Source organism: Canis lupus, chromosome 25, assembly GCF_011100685.1.
Source record: "Canis lupus familiaris isolate Mischka breed German Shepherd chromosome 25, alternate assembly UU_Cfam_GSD_1.0, whole genome shotgun sequence".
Classification (NCBI taxonomy): Eukaryota; Metazoa; Chordata; class Mammalia; order Carnivora; family Canidae; genus Canis; species Canis lupus.
The window spans coordinates 181,570-204,957 of record NC_049246.1 but is presented as its reverse complement, the minus strand read 5'-3'; the positions used below and the strand labels follow the sequence as shown (position 1 = coordinate 204,957).

General features: G+C 40.3%; 2 protein-coding genes across 13 annotated transcripts in view; both read left to right on the top strand.

The window, feature by feature from the left end:
- The window catches only part of CKAP2 (cytoskeleton associated protein 2), a 55,656-nt gene extending 51,790 nt beyond the window's left edge, over positions 1–3,866 (top strand). For 11 of the 12 annotated variants that reach the window (XM_038573111.1, XM_038573110.1, XM_038573115.1 and 8 more), the window contains 3 exons: positions 174–243; positions 1,993–2,242; positions 2,920–3,866. In XM_038573111.1, the coding sequence (XP_038429039.1) occupies positions 174–243; positions 1,993–2,242; positions 2,920–3,175 (576 nt within the window). In that variant the 3' untranslated portion in view covers positions 3,176–3,866. Of the gene's footprint in view, positions 1–173; positions 244–962; positions 1,967–1,992; positions 2,243–2,919 lie in introns of those variants that run through there. The other variant, XM_038573117.1, reaches the window with a different exon arrangement.
- A 3,799-nt stretch (positions 3,867–7,665) lies between these two features.
- Positions 7,666–20,234, top strand: NEK3 (NIMA related kinase 3). Its single transcript, XM_038574483.1, is given in 9 exon segments — positions 7,666–8,016; positions 9,834–10,031; positions 11,168–11,306; positions 11,400–11,486; positions 14,167–14,220; positions 17,112–17,131; positions 17,512–17,771; positions 18,161–18,236; positions 19,962–20,234. Coding segments are annotated over 8 exon segments (852 nt in total). The 5' UTR covers positions 7,666–8,016; positions 9,834–9,889; the 3' UTR covers positions 20,036–20,234.
- Positions 20,235–23,388: the final 3,154 nt, after the last annotated feature.

Here is a 23,388-nt window from a genome sequence, read left to right as displayed (position 1 = left end):
AGTCATTTTCAAAAATTCAAGTGGCAAAACAAGTATTCTGAGAAAAGAAACGTGGTCTAAGAACTGCCTTGTTTTAAAGTGTGAAATAGAATCACTGTTTTTAATATTTTTGACTTGCACAACTGAGTTAATGTCTGAGAATATAAAACGTATTTTTTCATTAAAAAATTAAGCCTATCGAAGAAATGCGACATGTAATTGCAGATATTTTAACAATGAAGAGTCAAGAAAAAGTCAAATATGGTAAGTTTTTAATTTTTTTCCAGTGAATTATGATTTTATTAAATTTCTCTGAATATTTTTCTTTTTTTAAACAAGTTTGTAGGATGTTTCTCTCCTCTTACATCTGTGGGCATACCTCTGAGATTCAGTGGCTCTATGTAGTGTAAGAACTTTTAGTTAGGATGTCTGGTTCAAAACTCAAATTTATCTTTGAGTGTCTATGAAAGTTACCTTACCTCTCTAGGCCTTAATTCCCTTTGTTAAAATGAGGCAGTTTGGGTAGCCCCAGTGGCACAGCGGTTTAGCGCCACCTGCAGCCCGGGGCGTGATCAGCGGTTTAGCGGAGCCTGCAGCCCGGACGTGATCCTGGAGACCCTGGATGGAGTCCCACGTCAGGCTCTCTGTATGATGCCTGCTTCTCCCTCTGCCTGTGTCTCTGCCTCTCTCTCTGTCTCTATGAATAAATAAATAAAATCTTAAAAAATAAATAAATAAAAATAAAATCAGGCAGTTTGATTAGATGACCTCTAAAATTTTACCTATTAAATTCTATCATCTCTTCTGTGCTCTAGAGAAGCTCATTAAAGAATTCTCTTTGCTAGGGATAGTAGATAGAGGGAAGAAGGTCACTTAGCTGTCAGGTATATGAAATGTAAAATTTTTCTAGATTCACGTATATCCTATAACTGAAACATCTCTTGGTGAAAATCTCTAATAGTCAGATATAAATGTCTTTTCAGCTTGCTGGATTTCTCAAGATGTCTCAGGTATTTCACCTAGCATGTTTTATTTTGAACTCACTGTCCTTCCCTCATTGCTTCTCCATACCATCATCTCTTCTCCCAAAAAAAGAAAAGGAAAAAAAAGAAAATCCTCTGCCATTGAAGAGACCTAAGCAAGAAATGTTAGAAGAGATGCCCTTGTTCCGAATGCACATGCATTCATTTGTTAAGCCCTAAGTTAGAAAAAACTTACAAATCAGGCTCTTTCTTCTCACTGCTTACCTCTCTACCACCTTGCATAGAGACAACCACAGCCTTACTGTCTTTTATTGTCTTTTCATCACAGATCATTCCTTTTCATTCTTTGCCATTCTAAACCATCCTTTATAGAGATCAAATCTGATTGTATCTATTTCTGCAGTGAAGATTTTTTTAGATCAAAATTCTTGCATGTAAAGTTCATTATAATTCAATCCAGCACTTTCTACCTATCTGAACTCATCATCTCCTTTCCACATTCCCACCTTGCTATTTACTATATATTCAAAGTATGCTGGCCTGTTAATGTTGTCTTAATAGGTCCATTTCCTTTTAAGCTTTATAACCAAGATTGTCTTCCTTGGTCTTGTCAAGTACTTGTTTCTTAAGAGCCAGCCTAAATGTGATTTGTGAAGCTTTCTCTAGCCCTCTCCCTGTCCCCCAAGCAAAGGTAGCTGTTACATTTTATGGGTTCCATAGCCCTTTGTTCTTATGTCAACTAAATAGAATTTTTCTCATTTTAATTACTTTCAAGCATGTCTCTTCCATGGAATGTGAACTTAACAGGGATGATTTCATTCTTATATCTGTATCTATAATCCCAACCTATAGGTGGTAGTGAATATTTAATAATTTGTCAGCAGTATTGGCTTAGGAAAAGTAATGGTTAGGAGATGGCAGTTTGGTTCTTCTGTTTTGAAAACCTGACCAACTATGAATAACTTTAATGTCTTCTGATTTTGCTCTTTAAATTTGATCAACAGCTTAATCTGTTCATGTATTTCTATAGGAGAAAATGTTGAGGCTTGTGCAACCAAGGAATACATCCAGGATGTCAGCAGTGAAGATATAGGTGTTAATCTAGAGTCAGGAAAACCAGAAACGGAAAAGAAACCTAGAAATGTGGTATTTCAAGATGATGAAAAAAAGCAAGATGACAAAACAAAGTATCTAACCAATGATGTTAAAACCCCCAGTGCAGAAACTGGAGGGAGTTGCTTAATTAAATATAATGTGTCTACTACACCATACCTACAAAGGTAAACTTTCAAAATGTATGTTGTGATTTGTTTTTATGTTTAGGAAGAATAAATGCGGTACCTAAACTTTAGCTTCCAATTAGAACTACTGTTAATAAAAAGGTTTTAAACAAATCAATATCACGGGGACACATCACCTCTTCTTTTTTTCTTTTGAGAGAGAGAAAGTGTACAAGTTGGGGACAAGAGGCAGAGAGAGAGAGAGAATCTTAAGCAGGCACCACACCCAGCACAGAGCCCTCTAAGGCTCGATCTCACAACCCTGAGATCATGACCTGAGCCAAAATTAAGAGTCAAATGCTTAACTGAGTGAGCCATCCAGGCACCCCTGGACACTTCACCTTTTAAAATACTGTATTTGCTTTGCTTTTTCCCTAAGTATTGCCATTTTGTAAAAGAAAACTTTGGCATCATTTTACTTTAATGTCTGTATGCTATTGGTAATAGTAGGTCTTGGAATTGAGCAATTAGCCAATTGTACAGATATCCAAGAGTCTACTGTAATGACAAATAGAGAAACCAGTTCCTAACTGGTTCTTTTTTCTTTTTTTTTTTTTTTTAAGACAGGCAATCACATGATTGCAACTTACAAGTTATAGTATGATAAATGATATAGGAGAATAAAGTGAAAATGTTAATGTTTTTTAACTATGGGAATGATTTTGTATCTTTTTTAGTATAAAAAAGAAGATACAGTTTGACAATACAGATTCTACATTTAAAGAGCTAAAGTTTCTAACACCAGTTAGACGTTCTCAACGTATTCAAGAGAAAACTTCTAAATTGCCAGATATGTTAAAAGACCATTATCCATGTGTGTCTTCACTGGAGCAGTTAACAGAGTTGGGAGGTGAAACTGATGTTTTTGTATGCCGTCCTAACACAGCCCTATGCCCGATGTACTCAGAGACTGGAACAGCACAAGAGAAATAAAGCAACAATCAGTAATGGGACTTTTATTGTTCTGGGGTTTTTGCTTGTTGTGGCTACTTGTCTCTTAGAAGTTGGCCAAGTACCTAAGTATTCATGGCAGTAAGCTCTTTTACTGATGTTCACATTATAGCAGGAGTTGCCTTGTCAATCTCAGCAGAGGGAGTTACTAAGAAAGTTAAATTTTGTCAAGTATTTCAAACCTGTTTATATTCAAGGAACATAGTGATCATAATGTTGGCTTCACTTTTAATAGTCTTAAATTGTTAGCTATTAAATATAAGTAAATATGCATCATCAGAAAAGGTATTCTAGGTAAAATTTATATATTTATCTGGACATGTTCTTAAAATTTAGAATATACATGCCAGCCTTTAAACAGAATACTGACTCTACTATTAAGTCATGTCCGTTAAAACAGGATAGTTATGTGCAATTAAGTCTTCTCTCCACACATAAATATCATGTGTAAAATTGCCTTATAAGTCTCCAAACTATCTTCTATCAATTCTACAAAGAGTCAGTAGTTTCAAAACTGTGTAATATAAATGTGCTTGAAAATCCTAGTCTTTTGTTCACTCATTCCATTTGTATAATGGCACCTGTCTTTGGTTCTATTGTCTTATGCTCTCGAGAAGATTTTTATTCTTTTATAAACTGTACCTAATGTTGATTAAATATATCTGTATAGTGATGTTTCAGTGACATTTATTTCAACAAATACGAAATGCAGTTTAACTACAGTGAATAAATTTGAACCTTTCTTTTGAAATACATTATGTTGGATTTGACTTGGGGTTTTTAATACCCAAATTTTTCAAAAGGAAATACCATTAAGCACATATTTATCTATCTATCTAAAGGTTTATCTTAATTTTTAATTTTTACCTTAAATTTTTTTTTCATGCTTTGTATAAATGGTGCAAAATGTGCCATTTTAAAATAAACTTCAAGCTGGCCTATACTTTGTCTCATAAGAAGCATACCATGTGCTTCATTTGGCCATACAGAGTAGCTTGAAATGTCTCAATGAGAGGAACTTGCGATAAACCATTCTGCTTGGACAAGTTTCATAGAGAGCTTTTCCCTCTCCTCCCTCAACTGTGGGAAAGTCTGTCTCTTTAAACAGACATAGGTCTCACTCCTTTTCAGCTGCTTAAGAACCATTATCCAGTGTCTGACCTAGGTTTGTTCCAAGCTCAGTATCTCCAAGCATATAATATGGTGCGTGAGCTTTGAAGTCCCAACAGATCTACATTCAGAATCTCAGCTCCGGGGATCCCTGGGTGGCTCAGCGGTTTAGAGCCTGCCTTTGGCCCAGGGCGCGATCCTGGAGTCCCGGGATCGAGTCCTGGGTCGGGCTCCCGGCATGGAGCCTGCTTCCCTCTGCCTGTGTCTCTGCCTCTCTCTATCATGAATAAATAGATAAATCTTTAAAAAAAAAAAAAAATCTCAGCTCCTACCTTTCCTTAAAAGTGACCATGGTGAAGTTACTTAGTTGATTCTGAGGGGTAAAGTGGAAATAATCCCCTCTGTCATTTTGTCGTATTATCTGGCTGTTCCCCTGGTTGATTGGCCAGAATAGGCACCTCACCCCATCTGGACTGTCTTCTTCATAGGTATTTGGGAATCGAGACTGAGTCTTTTCTAGTTAGTTAGACCTGAAATATTTGAAAATGAGGTACTGGGTGATCATATGAAGTTTGGGGAGCAAAAGTCACTAATAAACAGAATGATAAAGTAACTACCAAGACAAAAGCAGAGACTCCTGCCTGGGGTTTTCTACAGCCCATCACTTGTGTATCCAAATATATGTTTGTTAAATCCAAATACAGGTAAAGCACGATTTCTCTACTCCAACCACACCACCCTTCTTGAATGTTACTAATATTAGTACAGTAACCCCCAATTTTTGTTTATTTAACCTATACATAGACTTATACACATATAAACACACATGGGTATGTGTGGATTTTGTAGGTTTTGCTTCGTTGGTCATAAGTGGCACCATACTTCATATATGGTTCTACAAATTTTTTTCTCACTAAGTTAACGTTTCATTGACCTAGATCAATGTAACATTAAGACTACATGGGAGCTTTTCAACTTGATCAGCTTTTCACACTGTTTAGCATTGCAGGCAACATCTAACTGTTGGATGGTGGTTAGGAATCAGACTTGAGTCCTACCTCCTGAGTTCTATTTCCAGTCCTACCACTTAACTAGCCATGGATCAGAGGCAAATAGCTTCTTTGTGCCTCAGAGATAATTGCACCTTTAGAGTTGCTCTGGAGATTAAAATGAGTTGATAGGTAACACTTATCTAGTTCTACTCTAAGCACTTCACATGTGTTGACACTTAAAACTGCCTAGTACCTTGTACATGTTATGTATAGTAACATTCACTTCCAATCACTTACCCAGTTCAGAAGCTACCCTGGCTGGGATCCACACCTTGGCAATGGCTGGAGAGAACAGGGGTCATATCTGTTCTCTTCCTCCATACACACTAGTCTGTGCTTGCTGATCATTAGGTTGAATTGTGTCACCTCCCCCCCCACCCCAAAAAAAAGATAGTTGGAGTCTTTAAGTCCCAGTATTCCAGAATGTGACCTTACTTGGAAATAGGATCATTGCAGATGCAATTTACTAAGATGAAGAAGATGAAGTCAGGTAGGTGTAGGGTTGGTTCCTAATCCAATATGACTGGGAAGAGATGTGAGGAGACAGGTGACAGCATTCTACAAGCCAAAGGGAAAGGCCCAAAACCTGTCCCTCTCTGAGTCTTCAGCAAGGATCCTGCTGACACCCTTGTTTTGGACTTCTGGGCTCTAGAACCATGAGAGGATACAAAGTCCTTTTCATGACTATCTACATTGGGTGGGAAAGAAAATGTTTTTATGACTTTTGCCCCAATGCTGTCATGAATATAAAGTAGTTGGGGTCTTGTGCCTGTGGCTAATCAGCAGGAGCATTAGTTCATGGAAACAAGCTCGTAGCAGCATTCTAGGCATAGGCATGTATAGTAGTTTTTGTTTGTTTCTTTAATTGAAACCAAGCAGTGCGGATACTGCAAATGTTGACCATTCAGAAAGAACATGATACTCCAGAGGCCCTGCTCTAATCACTACACCTCAGATTAATCACATAACTCTGCCGTGTTATGGTGAACACGTTCACCACTTATAGGTTCAACCAGAAGTTGCTCTAAATATATATATATATTCTAATATATATCCATTTTGACTTTCACAGTATTCCTACAAGGTAGGAACTAGAACCTTGCTTGTCTAAGTTTCTGTCTAGGTTTCTTAGACTTGCTGCTGTAATAATCATAAATTTAGTGGCTGAAAACAACACAAATGTACTCTCTTCTGCAAATCAGAAGTCTGGATTGGATCTCACTGTAGTAAAGGTATAAGCAGAATTGTCTTTCTTCTGGAAGTTCAAGGGGGCAATTTGTTTCCTGGCCTTTTCCAGCCCTTTTTTAAAAAGTCATTTATATGAGAGAGCAAAAGAAAGAGGATGGGGGAGGGGAGAGGGAGAAGCCGACTCCCTACTGAGCAGGGAGCCTGATGCCAGCTGGATCTCCCAGGACCCTGTCCTGAATAGAAGGCAGACAATTAACTGAGCCACACAGGCGACCTCTTTTCCAGCTTCTTTAAGGCCTCCTGCATTCCTTGGCTGGTGGCAGGGTCCTCCATCTTGAAATGTCTCTCTGACCACCACCCTACCCTCATCCACTTGGAGGGGCCCTTGCCATCCATCACACTGGGCCCACCTGGAGAATCCAGTCATCTCCACATTTTAGTTAGCTGATTGGCAACCTTAATTCCACCTGCAGTCTTAACAGCCCTTTGCCCTGGAACCTAACATCCGCAATTTCCGGGGAGAAGGATGTGGACAATCTCTGGGGCGGGGATAGGGGTGGGGGCACTCACTGTTCCGCCCTCCACACTTGCCCGGGGTCCCGCAGCTAACAAGGGGAGTGCTGAGCCCGAGAAACTTAGCTATACGAGCTGTTGGCTTAAACTGGAGACAAAACTCTTGTTGCGGGGAGACACTTCCCTTCAGTATCACTGGCATTGTTCTAGGGAGTCAAGGAGTCAGGGTTTTAAAACGCGTCCTTCGTAGGCCCGGCTACTCCGATTACAGCGCCTCCCGCCCAACCCGGGGACCTTCCGTCGCCGGCAGCCCGAGGGACGACCGGCCGGCCCGCCCGGCGGGAGCGCGCTCGCCGGGGCCGCTGCGGCCGACTCCGGGGGCGCGGGAAGCCGGCGAGCGGCTCCTCGACCTGGCGCCGGGCCTCTGCGGGCGGGAGCGGGGCTGGCGGCGGCGGCCGGGACTCGGGCGGGCGGGCGACGCCCTCGCGCGGTGGGGGCGCCGGGAGACCCGCTCTCCGCGCCGCAGGACCCCCGCCGCGGCCTCCGGCCCTCTGGGCGCCCGGCGGGGCGCAGGTGCCGGCAGCGGGGGCCTAGCGGGGGCCTGGCGGCGGCGCGGGCGCTCCCGCAGCAGGGCCGTGGGCACCCGGTGCCGCCTCCGAGCTCACGCGCTGAGGTTTCCCTCCCCGCTCCCACTCCTGACTATTTCCAAACCACTTCCCTGGCTTTTGATCGGGAGAGGCCTGCAAACAGACTGTCACACTCAGCACATGCAGATCTTTTACTGAGCCTATGGGTGTCATACTGAGTAACGGGGCCAAATAGTATTGGTTTTCAGCTAAGAAAAGTCAGTGGTTGATCTTGCTTATTGATTCCTGCCCATTACATGGACTAAAGACCCTGAAGAATAAAAGGATAGAAACATGGGAAAACTTGGCCTCCTTAAGTCGGGTAATACCAAGGGTAAGTGACAACAGTGGCAAATAACTTTCTTTCAGATCCCTACATATACTGAAAGACCTGACTTTTTTTTTTTTTAAGATTGTATTTATTTATTTGAGAGAAAGAGCAGGAATGAGCGCATGAGCAGGAGGTAGGGGCAGCGGCAGAGGCAGAGGCAGAAGCAGGCTCCCCGTTGGGGGCTTCATCCCAGGACCTCGGGGTTATGCATGCCCTGAGTGTAAGGCAGATGCTTAACCGACTGAGCTACCCAGGTCCCTCAAGACCTGACTGTTCTTGAATTGTTATTGAACACAATGCATCTAATTTGGTTAATATGGAAAAATTAATTATAGAGATGCCATGTGATTCTATCATACACATGAATACAAACGGCATTTTACAGGTTGCTGTAGTATGTATTTTGGATTGTGATTTTTGCTCTATCTGCCATGCTCTCTGTGCCTCATAATTCTTTGTGGTGTGATTAAAAAACACACACGCAAGTAAGCTTTCTGAAAATTAAGTTAATTCATTCCAGTGGGGTTTTTCCTGCAATGTTGCTAAGGTTTTTAATAATACCAATAGCTGCCATTTCACCAGGGCCTTCTCTGTACCCGGCAAAGTGTTAGGAACTTTTATTCAGTCTCCTTTACCTATGAACTAATCCAGCTAGCTGCTTCATCCAGGAAATACAGGAAGGAAGACTGAAGTTCAAAGACTCTGCTTATCTCTTATTAATCTTGGGCACTTCCAAATCCACATGTCCCAAAAGGAACACATGCCTCCCTTCAGAGGCCATTCCCCACCCCTGCCACATTCCCACTGCCAGGAAAATTAAACACACACACACACACACACACACACACACACACAGCCATTGTGCTTTTCCTTCCTCTCAAGGAATGGTATCATCATTCACTCAGTTTACACTGGCAACCTGGGAGGTCTGTCTTGTCGTTTTCTTTCTGCTTGTCCCCCATAAATCCTACCAATTCTTTCTACATATTTTCTCCTCATTTTCTTCATCCCCATTGCCACCACCCATTCCACTCCTCATCATTTTCCTGCCTTTTCTGTTGCTTCAGGAGTCTGGCCCTCCTGCCCCGTCAAGTGTGCAGTCCATTTGCTCTGCAGCCAGAGTGAGTGATTTTTCTAATATGCTCTTGTCTTCAGAGGCAGCACATTAATTACCCCAAGGATAAAATCCAACAACCTGAACTTGACTTACAGTGGCCTTCAGATAAGACCCTGTCTGTCTCACCAGTCTGTTACAGTCCTCTTTCAATTCCCTGAACCGAACACAGTCTCTTGCTCTTAGATATGCCAGCCCCTCAGCTTACATCACTCTTGCCTGCTGCTTGTTGCCTAGCCAAATTCCATTCATCCTTCAGGCTTCAGTTAAATATCATTTTCCTAACTCCTGTGGATAGTTCTGCCATATGCTAGCACAACTTTCTGTAAGGCTCATCCCCCTACATTTATAGAGGTCTGAGGTCCCATCTGTTTGGGGCATGTGTGATGGCAGGGACCATGAGAGGTCAAAGTGCGGTGCTGAAAAACTGCCTCTGGCATTGAAAGATACAAACCACCCTCGAACAACACAGGTTTGAACTGCACGGGGCCACTTATATGCGGATATTTTGATAAATGCAGTACGGTTAGTAAATTTTTTTTTTTTTTCAGAATTATAAAAACTTGTGTAGGTCCTGAAGGTCTACGTGTTCAGGCAATAAAGGAATAAATTGCCGTTGTCCTATTGTGGTGATTAGAGCTACTTTGACTTAATTCTGCCTTTTGAAACTAAATTTAATTCTCAACGTTTCTGATTTTGAACACAGTTTGGGAGAGATCCTAGTGTCTGTGTCCGTGGAGCCGGGCTGCGTGGTGCCCCAGCATGGATGGCTACATGGTCCTGAGAGTGATCGGAGAGGGCTCCGTCAGCACAGCCCTTTTGGTTCAACAAGAAAACAGTGATCACATGTTTGCCATGAATGAAATAAGGCTTCCCAAGGTTACTGCTGAAGCAGTTAGCTCATGTTGAAAGTGTACACTCACTGGTTCAGGAAAATCAGTTCTTGATATTTAACATGGAATTGTTCTTTTGAACAAAAGATGTAATAGGTTTATTCATTAGCTTTATAAGGTCTTGATATATTCTATATGGATTTTAGGATATTGTAATTAATAAAAAGGGAGAAAAATAGTCCAGGTGGCAATTGCTGTTTACTTTTATCTCAATGACCAATTTGTAATTCCAACTTTGCATACCTAAGAGGGTAGGAAGCCTCAGCAGAAGCAACTTAGGTGCCATATTAATGAAAATGGAGCATAAAAATACAATGAAGAGCAAAAACTTAAAATGCTAATTTTTGTTATCAGGGAAGCTATTCTGTGGATCAGCTCTGGGTTTTATTTCCCTGGAAGATGAGGAAGGTACTGCCTTATCCTTGTTTATCAGAGTTGTCACAGGAAAGAATCTGTGCCATGGAGGCTGCTTAATAATGTCTTATCAATTTTTTAAAAATACATTTTAATGAGATTCTCAGAATTCTAAGTATTTATTTCTCCACTATGTTCTTGACCTCTTTTACTGATTCTCAAGTGTGCTTCAAAGTCATCTGGAGGTTAAAACACAGATTGCTGGGCCCCACCTCCAAGTTTCTGGTTGAGTAGGTCCAGGTGGGCCTGTGAATTTGCAAGTCCAAAGTAAGTGGAATACCTTTTGGGGCCTAAATAAGCAAAAACAGAAACAAAAACTATTCCACTCTTTTTTTCTGTGTTATTTTGTTTTCTTTTGGGACATTTTTATTTAGCCTAGAAACATTTGTTAACATAATATTTATACAAGTCAGGTAAGGTACTACCTGAGAAAGACTATTAAATCTCTTTACTCATGTATGTTACTATGTCCCAGCCTCTCTGAGTGAGTGCTAAGACTGTACCTGAACCTGCCACATGGAGTCCCTGACCCAGGGGCCCAGGCCGTCCATTAGGGTCTGCTGATACAGTCTTAAGCTCACTTGTTTGATTTCTAAGCTGTAATCCTGAATTCCCAAGCAGGGGAATATGTAGCTGTCAAGAGGGTATCTTGTTCTTTTATGTTCCACTCTGGGACTCAGCTGTCAGCATCTCTATCCTTAAATCTCCCTCATCAGCAGGCATTGAGAGACAGCTTCTCTGGAGATCTCTGCCTTCGGTGTGAATGATGCTAGACATAATCTGAGCTCCTCTTTTTTAATGCAGAATATCTTCCTCACCCAAAATGGAAAAGTAAAACTGGGAGATTTTGGATCTGCCTGTCTTCTGTCCAAGTATGTACATCTATTCTGTAGTAGTGACAGCCATCAAAACGTCCATTATTCAGGAATGCTCTGTAATCATGTTTTGCCTTTTTATGGTTTTAGTCCTATGGTGTTTGCTTGTACATACGTGGGAACACCTTATTACGTGCCCCCAGAAATTTGGGAAAACATGCCTTATAATAATAAAAGGTAAGTAACGACTTACTTGTTATAATGAGTACCAAGCATGACTGCTTGGTGACAGGCAGTGTAGCCTTCAGGTGAAGTATGGTTTTTGAAAACTATATTTGAAAGAGAATCTAAATGCCCAGGCTTCTAGATGAAAGTCATAGTTTTCCAACTGTTTTAATCAGAGCTGAAAGGAGCTAAATGTAAAAGCTGAAGGAAAGGCTAGTCATTTCTAGGGACAGTATGATATGAATGACATGACTGATTCACACATTCTGCTTCTCTCACTTTTAAAAATCCTAAAGCATGCACAGCCCAGGTGGCTCCATGGTTTGGTGCCGCCTTCAGCCTGGGGAGTGATCTTGGGGACTGGGGATCCAGTCCCACGTCAGGCTCTCTGCATGGAGCCTGCTTCTCCCTCTGCCTGTGTCTCTGCCTCTATGTGTGTGTCTCTCATGAATGAATAAATAAAATCTTAAAAAAAAAAAAAACCCAAAGCATAGGTTGCAACCCTACCAGTTGTATCAGAATGATCGGAATGTCTGGGGTGCAGGGAAGGAAGCATCAGTAATATTCCAGGATCACCAAGTGATTCCAATGTGCAGCAAAATTTGGAAACCACTGGATTATGTCAGTGAGTTAATATTTACAGGACTGGCTAACCAGTACTTGACTACTAGATTAATTAATTATAAGAAGACAGTACGAAGGCCTTATGAGTTAAAACAATATTTTTCTGAATATACGTAATAATGTGCCCATTAATACAGTGGGTGAGCAGGGGATGTATTGGAAATATAGAGGTATACATGAAGGGATATGGCAACCACCTACTTTTTCACTGATATTAATGACATTTTGGTGTTTTCTCCATCCATTTGCTTTCCCCTCTAAACCCAGTTTATGTATTCTACGTACAACTGGTATTCTGTTGTTGTTTTTTTTTACCACCACATATTTAAACTCTTCAAAAATATGTTCCTCTAGAAAAAATAAGTGGGAAATATCAGAAAGGGAGACAGAACATGGAAGACTCCTAACTCTGGGAAATGAACTAGGGGTGGTGGAAGGGGAGGAGGGCGGGGGGTGGGGGTGACTGGGTGGCGGGCACTGAGGTGGGCACTTGACGAGATGAGCACTGGGTGTTATTCTGTATGTTGGCAAATTGAACACCAATAAAAATAAATTTATTATTAAAAAATGAAAAAAAAAGAAAAAAGAAAATAAATAAGACATCCTTGCAAAAAAAAATATTGTTCCTCTAATGATATATTTCCAATTTTCAGTATCATAAACAGTGTTGTGATTAACATACCTGTTGTGCATAAATAGGTCATTATTTTGTAACACATTCTTGGCATGAATTCTTAAAAGTAGAAACACCTAAAGGCTCGCTTATCTTACCCTCTGCGTGGTTGGTTTCTGAAAAGGGTATGATAATCCCTACTGAATTGGTTCTTTTAATAGTAAAATTGAGTGAATTGGGGCTGGAATCGTGGGTCGTGGGTGGGATGGGGTAACTGGGTGATGGAGGGCAGGTGATGTAATGAGCACAGGGTGTTATATAAGACTAATGAATCACTGACCTATACTTCTGAAACTAATACTGAATTTGAATAAAAAAATAAAATAAAATTGGAGTGAATTGGGGACAGAGTAGCTGTCCCAATAAAGGAACTTACTGGGACGATAGGGGGAATTTGAGTTTGGACAGATATTCAATAATATTGGATTAAGTTTAACTTTCTTGGATGTGACAATGGTATTAGGTTTATGAGGAAGAATATCCTTGCTCTTAGGAGATCATCCTGACGCATTTAGGAGTAAGGTCTTGGGGGTCTGCAGTCTTTATTTAAAGAGGTTCAGATATATATATGGAAGAGGGCAACAGCTCACAGATGTGGCAAATGTTAACAATAGGGGACTCTAAGAGCACATGGACACTGACTTTTCTCTAGCTTTGAAATTTTAAAAAATCAAAAGTTGGTTTTAACAGTTGATTAAAGCCATTAATTAAAATGGAGAGATTGTCACATACTAAAAGTCTGGGGCATGACAGCTGGTTGTGAGGAAATGAGAATGCTTAGTATGGAGGAAGGTAGGTGTATGGGGCAAACCATAGAATCTTCTTACGATTTTTGAAGAACTATTTTGTGGAAGTATGAGTAGTTTTTTTTCTCTGTGTTTGGGAATGTACAGGTAACTCAGGGCATGGCAAGGGTTTCCAGAAGACACATCTTGGCTTATGATAAGGAAGATCACTATCCCGTAGAGCCATCCAACAGGGGCACAGGCTGTGCCTGGGGTAGAGACCTGTTTATCAGGAAGTGTGATCAACAGCCTGGGGTTGTGCATGGATGACCTCGGTGCACACTGCACTGCATGACTTCTACAGTCCTTCCAGCTCTGCCAGTCTGAGCCCGCAAATATTCAGTCCTGTACCAAATGCTACTGAAATGATACCCGAATCACCCTGATATAGAGAGATAGAGGCTGGAGAGCAGAGAGTTTTACTGTGACCATTACTGTTAGTAAGTATCTACGTATTAGACCACACTTACCATTTATTTTATGTTAGTAACTAGAAATTACTTGTGCTATTTATTCTTATTAAAGGTAATTTTTCATTTTTGATTTTTTTTATATTTCATATAATCACTCATAACCCATTTGTCATTCCATTGCTTCTTTATGCTTCCAGTGACATCTGATCCTTGGGATGCATTCTGTATGAACTTGTACCCTTAAGCATCCAGTAAGTATGGTGTGCAAAATGGAAAAGGCAGCTCCTTGTCATATCTGGCAAAGTCCTTAGTAATGTGCCAGATTCCACTTGGCAGTTTGCTTCCCTGGGATGATGTAGGAGTGCAGAGCATTGACTCCGTCTCTGGCCTTCCATCTTGTTCTTCCCTCTGGCTCACAGATAACTACCTTGTGACCTCCCCACCGTGCCCCTGCCTCCAGAAAAGCTGGGAGTTAAGGTCTAGATAGTTTCAGAGAAGGGGTGGAGACTAGGGCCGAAAATAGCCATGTAGTGCCCTGGATTCCTCTGCCGGCTTTGCCCCCCCCCCCCCCCCCCCCCCCCCCCCCCCCCACTCATCCACCCTGTCGGTAATTACCCTCCATAAAAGTCTGAGTAAATGGTATGGAGTAGCTTGCTTCGTTTTCAGTCTCAGGATCTGTTACTGAGCCTCCTCCACCTTCTAAGAGATGAATGCATGCCTGTTTCCATGGGTGTCACTTTTGCCTTCAGCCCCTTTTGTAGCATATACTAAGGGAAATATATCTATTATTTAGTTTCTGTGGTTTTATATTTAGCTTGCCTACCTTTCCTTTCCTCCCTCCCTTCTTTTTTTCACTATTCTCAGTTTTTTTATGTTGGTAATATATATATATATATAACATTAAATTCCCCATTTTAACCATTTTGAGGGGCATTACTTTGCAATATTGTATAATCATCACTAGTCCCTATTTGCAAAGCTTTTCCACTGTCCTAAAATTTAAACAATAGCTTCCAATCCACATCCTTCCCCTCCAGCCCCTAGTAACTTCTAATCCACTTTCTGTCTCTGTGAATATGCATATTCTAGATATTTCATATAATTGGAATTACAGAGTACTTTTCCCTTTGTGTCTGGCTTATTTCATGTGGCATAATTTTTTTAAGATTTATCCATGTTGTAGCATGTGTCAGAATTTCATTCCTTTCTTTGATAGGATAATTATTCCATTCTGTGTTTATACCTTGTTTTTTTTTTAATTTTTTAAAAAGATTTTATTTATTTATTCATGAGAGACACAGAGAGAGAGAGAGAGAGAGGCAGAGACACAGGCAGAGGGAGAAGCAGGCTCCATGCAGAGAGCCTGACCTGGGATCATGCCCTGGGCTGAGGCGGCGCTAAACCGCTGAGCCACCGGGGCTTCCCTATACCTTGTTTTGTTTATCCATTCATCTGTTGTTGGACATTTGGATTATTTTCACCTTTGGGCTGTTGTGGAAAAAATTATCTTAACATTTATTTTTTCAAGATATTTTCAGAAATAATTTAGCAAAAAAGAGGTTAAATAACTTGCCTGTTTATTTAGCAGTTATTTATTACACAGAACATACTACTCATCCTTATTTGTAGCTTTGCATAGAAATAATTTCTGTCCTTTGGGCACAGATTAAAATTTGGCTCTAATCAAGCATTTTTTCATTTTTAAATTTTAATTGAAATATGGTTGACCTAGAGTATTATGTTAGTTTCAGGTGCATGATATAGTGATTCAAAACTTTTGTACATTACAGAATGCTCACTGTAACCATAGTTACCATCTATCACATACGATGTTATTCTGATATTGACTATCGGACTGTACTTTTCATCCTCGAGACTTATTTATTTTATACTTGGAAGTCTGTGCCTCTTAATCCACTCCACCTGTTTCGCCTATCCCACACACCCCCAGCAAGCGTCTTTACAGATGTGCTTGAGAGGTAGGAGAATGGGTGATGGAGAAAAAAACCTTCACCACCACCAGGTGAAAGGCACTTAACTGAAGCCATATGCTATCTTCCTTGAATGTGCATGGTTTATAATGCCAGCTGTATCAATAGAACAACTTGGGAGACTACAAAATGGCAATGCCAGGGCCCATGTCACAGTAATTGAATTGAGATCCCTGGGATCCCTGGGTGGCTCAGCAGTTTAGTGCCTGCCTTTGGCCCAGGGCGTGATCCTGGAGTCCTGGGATCGAGTCCTGCATCGGGCTCCTGGCACGGAGCCTGCTTCTCTGTCTGCCTGTGTCTCTGCCTCTCTCTCTCTCGAATAAATAAAATATTTTTTTAAAAAAAGAAATCCCTGAGGGTGTCCTGGACACTAGTGTATTTTAAAACAATCGATTCCAGGGGTGCCTGGGTGGCTCAGTTGGTTGAGCGCCTGACTCTTGGTTTTAGCACTAGGTCATGATCTAAGAATCATGAGATCAAGCCCTTGTGTAGGGCTCCCGGCGCTCAGCTTGGAGTCTGCTTTTCTCCCTGCTCATGCCTGCTCTCGGTCTGTCTCTCAAATAACTGAATCTTTAAAACAGCTGATTCTAATGTACAGTCCAAGTGGAGAACCACTGTCATATACAGATAAGATTATTTTTAAAATTCAGTAACTTATTTATGATTATATTCTTTATTCCCCTGATTTTGTCTTTTTTGTGAACTTTTATATACATGTTCTTATTTTTTTCTAGCAGGAATAAGAATTAAGGCATATAGTGCGCTGATATTTGGCAAACAATCTGTTCTCTCATCTACTTTGAGGCAAAAGCAGTACTCAAACCTTTAGGAAATGTAGAAACCTAATATAATGTTTGAAACACCTGAGACAAGATTCAATCTTATTTTTCACCTGAATTTTTCCTTTGTTATATGTTGATTTTTTTCCTTTTTCATATCTTCACTTGCGTATTTTGTTAGTAGGGTAGTGTACTTCCAAGGCAGAATGCCAACATGTTCTTACATAAGTATTACCAAGGCTAACTAACATCTAATGTTAATTTCAATGTTTACTATACAGTGAAGTTTTTTTTTTTCAGTGAAGATTTTTTTAAATGTTATCCTGGCATGTCATTTTGTATCCCATTCTATTGCTTGTCAAATTTTAATAGCTCCTTTGATGACGAGAAAGGTAAAAAGGATTTGGCAGTAGAAGTTTAAAGCTGGAACATTCTGGAGTGCATATCACAGGGGGAGCAGGCCTAGGGGCTTCTGGGGAGGAATGAAGCAAATGGTTGAAAAGCCTGTTAGTTCAATTGACTTCTTAAAAAGCTACATGTGTATTTTACTTTGATTTTTAAAATATGTGAAAAATTTGTATCTGCAAACACATTGATTACAGGTGCTAAGACTTTATCTAGATGGGGAAGTTTTGCATTATTTACATTTACCTTCCTTCTGAACCTACTGTTAAGATTTCAAATAGTACCTGAAGGACTTCTCTGGGAAGAAAAATGACCAGGTAGCAGATATTCTTAGAAAATTAAATTAATTCATAAGAATTCAGTTGAGCTGGTCATTTCTTCAACTCTTGCCTTGTCTCTGCTCTTACAATTCAGCTTTACTTTTTAGTTCAGGCAAATAGCTGGAAAAGTCTTATTCTCAAAATATGTCAGGGGTCCATGAGCCCATTGCCATCTCAGTACTCCTGTGAACTCCAGCATCTAATCAAGCAGATGTTTAAAGGAAATCCCTCACATCGCCCTTCTGCTATGACACTTCTCTCTAGAGGCTCTTTGGCTTGGCTTATCCGCAAGTGCTTACCCCCAGAGGTATGATAGATCAACTGTGAGCAGTTTTCAAGTATGGTCAAATGGTTTGTTATCTTTTAAACACAACATGAAGTACATGCTTGTAAAAATTCAAATATTGCAGAAAAGTACACACAAAAAGAAAACCTTATTTTTCCTCCTCCTCTCCCTTACACAATGCTGTTCTCCAAGAATACTGACAGGGAGAGTTGGCATAACCTTTCTGATCTTTTTCTAGACATGTAGTAACGTCTATTTATGTGTCTAAATTGTAGATATTTTCTAAATGGCACTTCTATTTTTCAACTATAAATAGGATTGTGGGGAAGAATGTTGACTAAATGACATTATGGCAGTGTCTAAAGAAACTTGTACTCAGCATCTTTAAATTCTCTACTTTAAATTTTCAGATCATCACAGAATATAGCGAGCAGGTATTAGAAGAAACCAAAAATTCTAAGCATAATACACCAAGAAAAAAAGATAAGAATTTTAGAAAGCTTACTTTTTGTTAAATTTTCTTTTAAAATGTAGTTTAGCCAAAAAGAAAACTATAATTTTCAAGTTACTAGAATTTCAGAGATCTCTTGAGATTAAAATTTTCTTATTGCATATTTCAGATGTAATTCTGCACTGATTCTTATACATTTTGTTTTCCACAGATCAAAAAGCCTACTTTGGAGATTTTAATGATTGTCCTCTGTTTCATTATTGGTACCATGTTCCCTTTGGTCAGGTAGAAAGCTTCTGTGTCCTGGCCTAGGAATCTAACCACAAAAATGCAATGTTAATCTTCTAAGGAATTATCCCCATGTGCCCATAGAACCATCTGGTAAACAAAAGTTTAAAAAGTAGAGCCTTTTCAAGAGTTGAAACTGTCCACGTAATAGCTACACAAAACTTCCTTATATATTTAGTCAATCCTGAACAAATTTCAAATGTAATTTATTGTCTCTTTGGAAGTTGTCATCTTTTAATTTTTTCAAAGCTATTTTTGTTCCTTTTTTTTTTTTTTTTTTTTAAGTAAACTCGATGCCCAACATGGGGCACAAACTTACGACCCTCAGAGCAAGATTTTTGTTGTATACTCTACCGACTGAGCCAGCCAGGCGCCCATAAGTTTGTTCCTTTTCCTTTGTCATCAGTGACTCAGACTTTCCATCTGAAGAGATCCACTGAAGATGGTAGATACAAGCAGAATAAGAGAGAAGACAAATAGAAATAGATCATCCACTCACTGCAGGGACATGTTGCAAACCTCTGTTGTTTGGTGCCCATTATCTTAGTGTCACATACTCCACAAGAGATACTCAAAAACTGTACCGTTTTCTGGAAGTTAAATTTTAAATGTTGTTTTTGTAGGAATGTATATCCTTCTTAGTAACGCAAACCCTTCGGTCTTATAATTCAGCCTTTTCTCCATTCCTCAGAGGGTAGCCATTACCTTTGTTTCAACAGTTTGCTTTCGTGTTAATTTTACCTTAGGTACCATTTTGTAGCTTTTGTCTATATGCCAGGGTACTGCGAAATTAGTTTTAAAATGCTTGGCAATAACAACAACAACAAAAAGTCTGAGAAAAGTTTCAAAATGGTGTAGCTGAGTATAGTTTTACCATTTCTAAAAAGAGGAATAAACCAGTGGAGAAGTGCCACCATGTCAGACCATGAGTCAGGTAGCATCTCCACCTGGTCAGGAGACAGTGCCACCGGAACAGTGAACGCTGTGTGAGGGCAGGGGCTACATCTAATTTACTCACTGTTGTATCTTCATCATAGACGTTCAGTAACAAGTTTTTAAAGTGTTGAATGAATGAACATGGATGGCTGGGCTCTGCCAGGGAAAATCAGCCACCCTTAGAAGAGGGACCTGGTGCCTGAGTTCTCCCTGACTGCCGCTGCTGGCGCCTAGTGAGGGAATAAGCAGCTCCTTTCTTGTGAGGGACCCCTGTCCCACGGGCTGTGACAGCTGTCAGGAAGAGTGAATCGCAGTGTCTTACCTTTTCAGATGTTAACATTAGGAATAACACAGCAGAAATAACCTCTGTTTAAATTACCAGATGATTAAAGCTTGCTATCACTATTCAGGCTAATGCTTTGGCTCTCTGACTTTAAAAACCTTACTTGTCTTTCAAGCTTTATGCAGATCACATGAGGAACGTAATAATGTGAGCCTTTGCATCCTTCTTCTTCCTACCTTCTCTTTTTAAGCAGACTCCAGCAGAATCAAGATAGCTTTGGAAAATGAGGCAACCACAACAGTAAGAGCTTTAAAATTACGTTTATGAAATGCCTGTCTACTGGGTACCATCCAGTGCTGTGAGATTTTTGGAAGACTGGGGACCGGGCCCAGTTTTTCGTCTTTTGGCAAAACTAAAAGACAGCCTGCAGAATGGGAGAATATATTTGCAAATGACGTATCAGATAAAGGTCTGGTATCCAAGATCTGTAAAGAACATATTAAACTCAACACCCAAGAAACAAACAAGCCAATCATGAAATGGGCAAAAGACATGAACCGAAATTTCAGAGAGGAAGACATAGACATGGCCAACAAGCATATGAGAAAATGCTCCACATCACTTGCCATCAGGGAAATAGAAATCAAAACCACAATGAGATACCAACTCACACCAGTGAGAATGGGGAAAATTAACAAGACAGGAAACAAAAAATGTTGGAGAGGATGTGGAGAAAGGAGGACCCTCTTGCACTGTTGGTGGGAATGTGAACTGGTGCAGCCACTCTGGAAAACTGTGTGGAGGTTCCTCAAAGAGTTAAAAATTGCAATTGCAGTACTGGGGATTTACCCCAAAGACACAGATGCAGTGAAACGCCAGAACACCTGCACCCCAGTTTTCACAGCAGCAATGTCCACAATAGCCCAACTGTGGAAGGAGCCCGGTGTCCGTCAACAAATGAATGGATAAAGAAGATGTGGTCTATACATACAATGGAATATTACTCAACCACCAGAAATGACAAATACCCACCATTTGCTTCGACGTGGATGGAACTAGAGGGTATTATGCTGAGTGAAGTAAGTCATCTGGAGAAGGACAATCATCATATGGTTTCACTCATACAGAGAATATAAGAAATAGTGAAGGGATTATAGGGGAAAGGAGGGAAGATGAGTGGGAAAAATCAGAGAGGGTGACAAAACATGAGATGCTCCTAACTCTGGGAAACAAACAAGGGGTAGTGGAAGGAGGTGGGAGGGGAAATGGGGTGACTGTGACAGGCTTCCTGCTCACTGGGGAGCCTGCTTCTTCCTCTGCCCCTCCTTCTCCTTGTGAGTGCTCTCTTAAATAAAAATTGTTTTTTAAAAAAGGAAATTATACAAAGATTTAGTGGCATAAAATACTTATCTCAGTTTCCTTGGGTCAGATATCCATGAAAGCTTAACTGGATCCTCTGGCTTAGGATCTCACAGGACTACAACGAAGGTTTTAGCTAGGCTATGGCCATCTCAAAGGTCAAACATAAAAGGACACTCTTCCAAATTCATTCATGTGGCTGCTGACAGGATTCAATATTTTGCAAGCTGTTGGACTGACGGCCTCAGTTCCTTGCTGGCTGTTGGCTGCCCTCATTTCTTTGCAGCAGGTATCCCCTTAAGGGAACATCATAAGCATTTATACTTGAGATCTATAGAAAGAAGGAAGCCATATATATTTATGGCCTATACTTACAACATAGCAACTTATTCCATCAAAACACCAAGCAAGAAGAGCCAGAGAGTGTAATGGTCTTTTTTCTTTTTTTTAAGATTTTATTCATGAGAGACACAGAGACAGAGGCAGAGACATAGAGGAAGAAGCGGGCTCCCTATAGGGAGCCTGATGCAGGACTTGATCCCAGGACCCCAGGATCACGACCTAAGCCAAAGGCAGATGCTCAATCACTGAGCCACCCAGGTGTCCCGAGACACAGTCTTTTCAAACCTAATCCCTAAAGTAGTATGCCACATTTACCATATAGTATTTGCTAAAAGCAAGTCAGCAGGTGTAGACCACATCAAAGGGAGAGCATCATACAAAATCTGAGTGCCAGAAGTTGGGAGTCATTGGAAATCATTTTAGATACCACCTACCACACCTTAAAAATGTTTTTCTGGAAAAGTTACTGAAAAGCTATTCTTAGGTAAGTTTAATTTATAACAGATAAACACAGGGCAAGGGGGAAAAAAAGACAGGGAGGCAAATCATAAAAGACTCTTAAGTATAGATAACAAAGAGGGTTGATGGAGGGGAAGTGGGCAGGGGGTTGGCTAAATGGGTGATGGGCATTCTATGTAACTGATGAATCATTAATTCTACACTTGAAACCAATATTACACTATGTTTACTAACTGGAACTTAAAACTTTAAAACTGCCTCTATCTATCTATCTATCTATCTATCTATCTATCTATCTAATCTATCTATCATCTATCATTTATCGATCTATCAATAATTTATTAAAATAGAAGCTCTGGGGCAGCCCTGGTGGCTCAGCGGTTTAGCGCCGCCTTCAGCCTGGGGTGTGATCCTGGAGACCTGGGATCGAGTCCCACATCCAGCTCCCTGCATGGAACCTGCTTCTCCCTCTGCCTGTGTCTCTCTGCCTGTCTCTCTGTGTGTGTGTCTCTCATTCATGAATAAATTTTTAAAAAAACTTAAAAAAATAGAAGCTCTGTATTTGGGCCCTTAAAAGACTAGTAATTTTTTTTTAAGATTTATTTATTTATTTATTTATTTATTTATTTATTTTAATTTATTTGAGAGAGGAGAGAGAGAGAATGTGAGCAGGGGGAAGGGCAGAGAATGAGGGAAAGAATCTCAAGCAGATTCTACGCTGATAGCAGAGCCTGATAGGGAGCTCAATCTCAGGACCCTGAGATCATGAGCTGAACTGAAATCAGAGTCAGATGCTTAAACAATGTGCCACCTAGGTGCCCCAATATTGGTGAGCAATATTAAAGACATAAAGCTTTAGATCTAAGTATCTCAAATATGAATGCTTCTTTTCTGGTGTGAAACATGCACATTGAGATTTGGTCTATCCCTTTTTCAAAATGTAGCCACAATTCCAGATGTGCCAAAATAGAATTTTGTTCATTAATCCAAATGTACCATGTTTATTAACCCTGACTTTCATTGATGGTAACACAGTCTTGCCCTTCATTTGATCACTTCAGTTTTTAAAATGCTATTTTTCGTTAATAATCAATTTAGGACTTAAAACCAAGTCTAACTAGTGGCTCTCAAACTTAAGCAGGCACAAAATGTTTCTAGGGATGTGTATTAGATTCCTGGGGCTGCTGGCAATAAAATAACACAAACCAGGCTGCTTCAAGCAGAAATGTATCCTTTTACAGTCCTGCAGGTTAGAAGTTTGCAATCAAGGTGTTGAAAGGGCCGTGTTTTCTCTGTTCTAGAGGAAAATCTTTCCTTGCCTCTTCCCAGGTTCTGGAGGTTGCCAGTAATGCTTGGCTTTTAATTCTTTGGCTTATAGATGCATCACTCCAATCTCTACCTCTGTGTTCAGAGGTGCTTGTCCCTCTGTCTTCTGTGTCTCAACATAGTATTTTCCCCTGTGTCTCCTCTGTATCCAAAGTTCCCTTATCATACAAGGATGCCTATAATTGGATTAAGTT